Source organism: Osmerus eperlanus, unplaced genomic scaffold, assembly GCF_963692335.1.
Source record: "Osmerus eperlanus unplaced genomic scaffold, fOsmEpe2.1 SCAFFOLD_502, whole genome shotgun sequence".
NCBI lineage: Eukaryota > Metazoa > Chordata > Actinopteri > Osmeriformes > Osmeridae > Osmerus > Osmerus eperlanus.
This window is the reverse complement of record NW_026911559.1, coordinates 10,857-20,567: the sequence shown is the minus strand read 5'-3', so window position 1 is coordinate 20,567 and position 9,711 is coordinate 10,857. Positions and strand designations below refer to the sequence as shown.

Genomic DNA, 9,711 nt, shown 5'->3' with positions numbered 1-9,711 from the left:
CCTCTTTCCCAGTCAGAGCTGGAGACACCAGACAGTGACTGCAGGGACCAGGTGGTATATTAGTCATCAGGCAGGTAGTGAGTATGGAGATTCACTATGCACGCACTGCCATCTACAGGGCAGAAGGCACACTACAGGTAGAGCAGGCCATAGCTGGGATAGTCTTGTAGTCAGTGCTTGAATTGTGTGTTTGTGTGTGTTGTGGAGTGGCTCTGTTCCAGACAGTTCCCTCAGACAGCAGGCTGCTCGCAGTGCTGTCATAAATCACTCATTAAAGTTGTATTACACATGGTATAAATGATGCACTGAAAGATCAAACAACCAAGCCCCCCCCTTCACACACACACAATCACTCCCTCTCTCTCTCTCTCTCTCTCTCTCTGTCTCTCTCTGTCTCTCTCTCTCTCTCTCTCTCTCTCTCTCTCTCTCTCTCTCTCTCTCTCTCTCTTTCACACACACACAATCACTCCATCTCTCTGTCTCTCTCTGACGGACACACACAATCTCTCTCTCTTTCTCTATCTCACAATCACTCCCTGTCTCTCTCTCACACACACACGCACACACACACACACAAGCACTCCCTCTCTCACACACACACACTCATACAACAACAACAGATGGCTTCAGTGAAGGATGAGGTGTTCATTCTCATTTCCAGTCTGTCTTCCCTCCTGACTTCTCTATCTTGTCTGTCAGAGTCCCAAATAGTCAGTACCCACTTCAACTCTCACTTCTGTTCTGTGCCCTCCAGAGGAAGTATGTACTGTACTAAAGGGAGAGTGTACTTACCTATACTATACTTACCGTACATTTTTATCATGATTACTGCTTTTAATAATGATGATAATTATAATATATTCATTCTTAACTGTGTTTGTGCAGATGTAGTAGGTTGGTTTCCTATGACGAATACCTTGGCAGAACAATACAGGATAACAGAAAAATACATCAGAAGATATTACTCAGCACTTTGTCTCACCCCCATGTGCTCTACTGTTCCAGTCTCCTAACAAGCCCAGCATTCCCCCAGAGAGGATCCGTCCCCTCACAAGCCTCGACCAACCACAGAGCCCCTTCTACGACGTTGAGGGCGGGCCAATCACTGCCTTGGCCAGGGTGGTGGTGGAGAGGATCGCCAGGAAGGTGTGTGTCTGTGTGTGTGTGTGTGTGTGTTCTTGCCTGTTTGTCTATCTGTCCATCTGATTTTCTGTCCTATCCATCTGGGAATTGTTTATAAAATAAACGTATTCACCTCAGCAACAGAAATCAATCTCATTTACACAAACCGAAACCTGGGCTTTTCCTCAGGAAAGCATTTCCCCAAGCAGAGCTATGTTCCCCTGTCCTCTGTGGCCAGCAATCCAGACCAGAGTAAATGAAAAGGGTGTTGTCTGTGTTTATGTGGCTGAAATATGGCGTTTTCTTCCACTTCCTGTCCACAGGGGGAACAGTGCAACACTGTCCCAGATACGGTGGACGATATCGTGGCAGACATTGGTCAGGAGGAGAAGGGGGAAGGTTTGTGCTCCTGTCTCTCATCTCACATCTCGAGTCTCCATATCTACCGCCTGTTTGGGAGGTTTATTTCGTTGGTTCTCCTGCTGGCTGACAGTTTAATTACACACCTCATTGTGACTGGGGAAGCTAATAAAAAAGACACCGGAAATGGGTTCGGTGGAGGCCCACCCTCCTGGGTCTCGACTGTAAACAGGAGAGTTGGAAAACAGCAGAGCTGATGGGGACTGAGGTCTGGCTGAGCTAGGCCTCAGGAGGAGCTGGAACAACACTGACACAGCGTCAACGTGTTACAGAGTGTTCACTGTACCCAATGAGTGTTTCTAGAAGTCCACTCTCATGAGATAGTGTTAAATTGAACACTTTGAAATGAACTTTGCTGTGTGGCTTTCTTTTCCTCCTAAGATAGGACAAGAGTGATATTGAACAATGTACTGTTGGCCGTGAAAGAGCTTGGGTATAGAATGACAATGTACTGTATATTTCATTATACTTAGCTTAGGTCACGATGAGCGTACACTACATTACACTTAATTACTTCTGATCTTTTCATTCCTACAGAATACAGGGCATCAATGACACACCTGCATCCCTGTCAGTGATTTGAGTACAATAAATTGTATTGTCTTGAGTATTAATTTGAGTGAGAGACTATATTGTAACCAGCCTCCTCTTCCCCTCTCCTCCTCCTTCTCCCCCCTCCTTCACCTCCCCCCCTCCTCCCTCCCCCTTCTTCCTCCCTCCTCCCCCTCATCCCACCTCCTTCCCCCTCACCCCACCTCCCCCTCCTCCTCCTCCCTCATCCCCCCTCCTCCAGACGACACACCAGAGACGTGTATCTACTCCAGCTGGTCTCCCTGGTCGGCCTGCAGCTCTGCCACCTGTGACAAGGGCCGTCGGATGAGGCAGCGCATGCTGAAAGCCCAGTTGGACCTCAGTGTTTCCTGCCCCCACACCCAGGACTTCCAGCCCTGCATGGGGCCAGGATGCAGCCAGGAGGGTGAGGAAACTCAAGGTTTTTACTGCTTGGATCAGCTCTGAGGAAGCTTGGCAGACATGTTTGTTGGGATGCAGTGGAGCCTACAGTATAAGGTCTATGTACCCTCAGAGAGAGCAGAGAGAGCCAGGTTGGAGACAGGGTCTGGTGGTAGCTGTGAGATGAGAGAGGATGGGGTTTGGTGACCACAGATGACATGTTCTTCCAGCATTCAAGGATGCTTACGTAACTGACTCATGGGACATTCCAGAGACTTCAGTCAGTCAATCAAACTTTATTGAAATAACACATTGCCACAAAACAAAGGCAATTTGGAATTTAAAAAAAAGGTTCAAACGAGTAAAAAAAACAAAACATGAAAGGACTTATTGAAATATACAATAAAACTAATAATAAACTAATAAATAAAAACGAACATTAATAGTGCAACTTGAAATGACCACACACTAAGGTATGTTTTCAGTATTCTTTGAAAGATATCCAGATATCCAGACATTTCCCCTAACGTTCTCTCACTCTCTCCATCTCAGTACCTGACAGGGTGTGCCATGGCATCGCAGGGCAGCAGTCTAGAAAACAGCCAGGTTGGAACTTGCAGACGACATCAAAAGGCTACGACATTAGTCTTTCCTGCTTCCCGCTTTACTCAGCACAGCAGGTGCCCCCCCCCCCCCCCCCCACAGTTTGTTCAGAGCTGTTTGACGACAAAAGAGCAAATCTGAGGCTTTGCAGGCTAATCAACACTAGCAGGGTTGAGATCAGAAGACATACATATCATTATTCAGCTGCGTCGCCGTCTCCGCTGTAAACAAGGTCTGATCTGAAGGCTGCTCTGCTCATCCAGATAGGCTGGATCACCACCCCCCCCCCTCTCTCTCTCTCTCTCTCCCTCTCTCTCTCTGTATTTCTCTCTTTCTCTCTTAAGCACGCTCTCCCTTTTCAGCTCTCTGTTTTTCGCTCTCTTTTCCCCTGGCACATCTCCTTTGTCCAATTTACATCAGTTGTCAGTTGGACAGGTTTCGCTGAAAGGGAAATGTTCAGTCAAGCAGCCTTCCTCTTTGTCATCTTCATCACACTAACCGTATCTCACTCCTACTTTCTCTCCCTTTCCTTTTTGGTCAGAGTCTAATGAGGGATGTTGAACTATTCAAGGCTAACACTACTCACAGCTGCCCACAATTAATTATTCATCCTACCATGGCCCGCTTTTTCATGTTATACAGTGTTAGTGTTCTGGGTTTGATTGGTATTCCTGTGGATGCCTGGGTTTGAAGGTCATCACAAAGAAGTTTTTACACTTTTTTTTAACTTAGGAATGATTTATTAACTGATCATTACTAATCAAACTATTCATCAAAGTCTACTGTGGGAAGCAGATATATTTTGAGAAACAGTGCGTGTGTACGTGAGTGTGTATGTGTCCACAAAGGAAAGTGAAATCCATGAAAGGTTTTGGCAGAGTTCATCCACCCTGCCTGAGAATCTATTTCCACAAGTGCAGCTTCCGGATATCCGGAGCAGGTGCACCAAGACGGAGTGATGCAGAATTACTCACCCAAGGTCCTGGCTGACAGAAACTATAGGATGCTAACGGTGATGCTAAGAAAAACACGAGCAAAAAAGAAATGTGCCAAAATATCAGAACAGCAACACAAAAAAATCAGCCCAAAAATCCTGCAATAAAAACAAGGCTAGCTGGGGGCCAAGGGGGCCTGACAGCTAGTTCTTCTGACAGACAGCAGACGTCTTAAAAACAAACCGGAAAACTGCACTGCAGTTTCGATCTCTTCGTTTCAATGGGTCCATTTCTCAATGTGCAGTGTATTTGTATGTTGCTTTGGATTAAAGCATCTGATAAATGACTCCGAGAATACTGGATACCGTCAATCAACCTAGTACAATGCACACACACAACCGTAAAGGTCTGTGTACCCTGGGTGTGTATTCTGTGTACTACAGAACATGTGTACTACATGTGTACTCATTTACCACATGTGTACCTTGCGAGCTACATGTGTACCACATGTGTACTACATAATTGTGTGTCACTTTCGATTAAAGCCATCCGCTACATCGAACAAAACAGTCATGTAAAATGTCCACCTGTCTGCCTGTGTCGGTCTGTCCCAGAATCCTCCACCTGTATGATGTCAGAGTGGATCAGCTGGTCTCCGTGCAGCACGTCATGCGGCATGGGCATGAGGTCACGGGAGCGCTACGTCAAGCAGTTCCCCGAGGACGGCTCCCTCTGCGCCCTGCCCACCGACGACAGCCAGAAGTGTGTGGTCAACGAAGACTGCTGTGAGTCCTCACGCACCACACACACACACTCGCACACACACTCGCACACAAAACATCCACTCACACGCATAGCAAACGGCACCACACACACAGACACACACTTCCACACAAAACGGAACACACACTTCCACGTGTAACACCGCACACACACACACTTACGCACATCACACACACACACACAACCACACACAAACTAGTTTAAGTGGATTTGCGATCTGCAACGCATAACGTGATATGACAGGATGCTGCATTAGTGAGATGAGATGTCAAATGTCTATATGATAAATAATACAATATTATAACCCTTTCCCATGCCCCTCCCATGCCCCCCCCCCCACACACAGCGGCCAGCAGCTGTGTAGTGACAGAGTGGGGGGAGTGGGACCCCTGCAGCGCCACCTGTGGGCTGGGCATGAGGCGGCGGGAGCGCATGGTGAAGATGCCTCCGCTGGACGGCTCCGTGTGCAGGGCAGAAGTGGAGGAGGTGGAGAAGTGCATGATGCCAGACTGCCGTGAGTCGCCCCAACGCTTCGACTCTCAAACGCTGGGAAGGCAAAACGCTTCAGTACTTCGACTCTTAAAAACCCTCCGACACTTCCACACGTCGACGCTCAAATGCTCTTGCAAGCCCTTCAACTCTTCAACTCTTAAACACTTCAAAACAAACACTTAAGCCTTTAAACCCTTAAATGCTTAGTTGCTATAATATTCAAGCACTGTCTCTTTTACTAACCTGTGTACTGTATGTACTCTATTCTAAAAAGGGACATATCATTACTAGCTCTCTTGATCTTGCAATACTCTGGCTAACAGGGACAGCCTAGATGTGCTTTGGAATTAAGACAAAAAAGAGGGTGGTGATTATTAGAACTAGTTGAATACATGTGTTTTCAAACTACCATGCAGCGAAAAGCAAGAATGTGGTTGTGTAACTGCACATCTATGCGTGCGTGTGCGTGCGTGCGTGAGTGCAGACTCCATCCCGTGTATGCTGTCTCCGTGGTCGGACTGGAGCGCGTGCAGCGTGACGTGTGGGCGGGGCATGAGGACTCGGCAGCGCATGCTGAAGTCGGAGGAGGGTGGCTGCAGCGACGAGCTGGAGCAGAGCGAGAGATGCATGCTGCCTGAATGTCGTAAGGAGCTCAGAGGGAACCGCAAACAGGCGGTGTCATATAAATAAGTGCAGTAAGATCCCCAATATTTACAGTGGGTCCTGTTCGTAACTCTCATTCGTCCCTCCCCTCTTCTCTCTCCTGTCCATTCCTCCCTCCCCTCTTCTCTCCTCTGTCCATTCCTCCCTCCCCTCCTCTCTCTCTCCTCTGTCCATTCCTCCCTCCCCTCTTCTCTCCTCTGTCCATTCCTCCCTCCCCTCTTCTCTCTCCTGTCCATTCCTCCCTCCCCTTCTCTCCTCTGTCCATTCCTCCCTCCCCTTCTCTCCTCTGTCCATTCCTCCCTCCCCTCCTCTCTCTCTCTTCTGTCCATTCCTCCCTCCCCTCCTCTCTCTATTGTCCATTCCTCCCTCCCCTCCTCTCTCTCTCTCTCCTCTGTCCATTCCTCCCTCCCCTCTTCTCTCCTCTGTCCATTCCTCCCTCCCCTCCTCTCTCTATTGTCCATTCCTCCCTCCCCTCCTCTCTCTCTCTCTCCTCTGTCCATTCCTCCCTCCCCTCTTCTCTCCTCTGTCCATTCCTCCCTCCCCTCCTCTCTCTCCTGTCCATCCTTCCAGCCACTGACTGCATGGTGTCTGAGTGGTCCGACTGGTCCGAGTGTAACAAGTCGTGTGGGCGTGGCCACGCCCTGCGGACCCGCATGGTGAAGCTGGAGCCCCAGTTCGGGGGCCGGCCCTGCCCCGAGGCCGTGCAGAGGAGGAAGTGCAAGATGAGGAAGTGCAGCCGCGGCGACGACAAGAAGAACCCCCGCCGGGAGGAGGGCGGGCCGGAGAGGAGGAGGGGGGAGGGAGGGGCGGAGAGGAGGAGGGGGGAGGGAGGGGCGGAGAGGAGGAAGGGGGAGGGCGTAGTTGAGAGGAAGAGGGCGGATGGCGGTGTGGAGAGGAGGCGGGCGGGCAAGCAGGGGAGAGATGCAGCCGTGGAGGAGCAGCCAGGTCAGTCTGCTGGATTGGATGATTCAGTTAGGGTTGCAATGTTGTTACGTAATGCCCAGGTTTGGGCCACTGCCAGTATTGCCCTGTCAGATTATGTTGGTCTGTGTCTAAATGATCACTATTAATTATTATTATAGTAAACAAATACTCAGCCTACCCCCTCCCCCCCCATGGTTTGTTCCTCCAGGCTGCAGATCCAGGCCCTGGTCCAACTGGGCGGACTGTACCAAGCCCTGTGGCGGGGGTATCCAGGAGCGCTTCATGTCTGCGAAGAAACGAGCCAAGAGCTCTCAGGTCAGCAGCTGCAAGGACAGAAAGGAGATCCGCGCCTGCAACGTTCACCCCTGCTAGAGGGGCGCCGCGGAGAAGAGTCAGTACTGGAGGAATACAAAGATGCCCTTCTGTGCCGAGGCTCGAGGAGGAAGTGGAGACAGTTAGTTTGAAGCTAGGGTGAGGAGGAGAAGAGAGGAGAGGTTTTCTGTAGCTGTTTAGCAGAAGACTGGACTGTGACCAGTGGACCAGACCAGCCATAGTTAGTCTTCTAGCTGCCTCCCTTATCAGGCACACAGTATGTGTCGTGTAACTACGTAACTCACTCTATACACTACCAACATCTCTGTCAACACACACGTGCATCCCTCGCTATTTTGATATCTTTCTTGTCTTTATATAGGTCTACTGCACTACATAACTAGCACTGAAACACACGTCTTCATTTAGCACATTTTAGCCAACGCTAAGCACAGAGGGGATTTGAACCTACAACCTCTTGCCCTTTCTAACCATCGAGCTACATCCATCTCCCTCTACTGATTGTTTATAACCATTAACATTTGCTCTTAGTTAGTCCCTTTCTGTACAAGTGGTTCATCAAGTGATTATACTGTATGACTTGTTGTTTAAATGTCAAGTCAGAATCCCATACAGGACAGGTCTGAACCATCACAAAGTCAGAGTTTCAGCACAGAGGAGTCTTTGTACAATCAGCAGTCAGGATTTTGGCCATCTTTCCTGGATCTCTACCATGAACATGGTCTGCTGGGCCAGGTGTTCTACGAACCCACCTGCTGAGTGAACCGCAGTGCGAAGGCCCAACGGATTCCATAGTCACATAAAGTACATCCTTTTGCACAGCACAGAACAGTTAGACTTCTAGGTAACACATCACATTAAGGTTCCATTAACTACCATGTAACTACATTTCAATACTTAGGGTAACAACATTGTAGTTACATAGGAACTGCTGTGTATTCAACCCTCCACAGGGTCAAGAGATCAAAGATAATAGATGAAGCTTGGCATGGGGGTGGGCTGGAGGGCTCTCCAGTGGGTGTTAAAAGTGATCTTTAACTGCCCCTTTGCAGCATGTCCTCACCCCTTCCACCCCTAACCCCCCCCTCTCCCCCACTGTGACTGGTTTTACTTTTGTAACTGACAGAGTACTTCTATCCCTTGACACCAACTTCTACCCACCAATAACTTTGTTACTGTACATGTTGCTGTGTAGCTGCATGGTAGTTCATGTAACCTTAAGTTATAAAGTGTTGCCCACGTCGTGAGGACAAGTGTTGATTGTACAGACGTTTCACTGAATGGAAAGGTCAACCCGATAAGTCATTGAAAACGTTATTGTATCCTGTGGTTGCTCTTGCTTCGGCAGATTATCTTTTTCGAGTAAACAGTTACGCTTTTATTCCGTCGTTCTATGTAGAGGCTGAAAACGCCAGCTGTAGATGTCAGAGATTTTTGTGTGGAAGCTATTCCGTTGATTTTGTGTGTTTTGATACAAACGAACGGGGTCCTATTTACAATTCCTGTTTCGATGATAATTTTCTCACCCCTCTCTTTCTCTTTCTCTTTTTACTTTTCCCGCCTCTGCACCATATCGCTATTTTGGAATAAATCACCTTTACAATAAAGTGGAGAATTTTCAACTACAAGTGGTGAGCATGGTGCGGTTCTGTGCAGTTTTAGTCCTTGGCCACTAAGGGGAGGTAGAAGGATATACATTGAGTGACGTGGAGCTGCAGAACAGGGTAGAAGGAGATAACTGGAACTAGCGCGAGTTTGGTCAACAGCAAAACAGAACCTCAATTCCAAAAACAACCTTCGACTGAAGTACATCCTAATAGGACACAGAACAAATAAAGGCCCGCTATGGATGGATGGATGAAGGGATTGATGGATGGATAGATAGATGTAGCCTATAGACAAACCGATGGCTTACTAAACAAATGGAAAATCAGAATCAGAATTCGGTTTATTCGCCATGTATGTTATACAAACACGGAATTTACTGTAGCAGGGAGGTGCAAAACACTAAACATATACAGATCTTAAATTAAGTAAAAAAATAAAAATAAATAAACAATGTGTGAATCTGCATCTGATTCTCTGCAGTGACAGACGTGAAATTGAAAATGACTTTAAAAAACAACAACATCCCAACATCACCCAGCTAGGCTTTGTAGCCATGGTAACGAACACAGGCCTATATTGCACACTCATGAAACATTTACTATGGATTGAGGGAGAGACACTTGCTGATATCGCCATGAAATATCCATGCAGAGATCACAACAAGGCACCTGACAAAACACTGTTAAATGGCAGAGCACAGTGGAAGCTGCAGTGTGCGGGTGTGTGTGTGTGTGTGTGTGTGCGGGTGTGGGTGTGTGTGTGCGTGCGTGTATATTTGTATGTGCGTGTGTACGCGTGTGTATTTGTATGGAAGCAGGTGGCATTTCTCTTATATACACACACACACCCACACACACCCATACAACAAGCTCAGTCG

General features: G+C 48.0%; 1 protein-coding gene across 1 annotated transcript; it reads left to right on the top strand.

Annotated features, from left to right (window-relative positions):
* Window positions 1-939: 939 nt before the first annotated feature.
* On the top strand, window positions 940-8,854 carry LOC134016260 (spondin-1-like; the record flags this gene model as incomplete). Its single annotated transcript, XM_062455649.1, has 8 exons — window positions 940-1,146; window positions 1,446-1,521; window positions 2,336-2,518; window positions 4,646-4,816; window positions 5,161-5,328; window positions 5,791-5,949; window positions 6,540-6,914; window positions 7,102-8,854. Coding segments are annotated over 8 exons (1,503 nt in total), but the record flags the coding sequence as incomplete, so codon positions are not given.
* Between the last annotated feature and the right edge of the window lie 857 nt (window positions 8,855-9,711).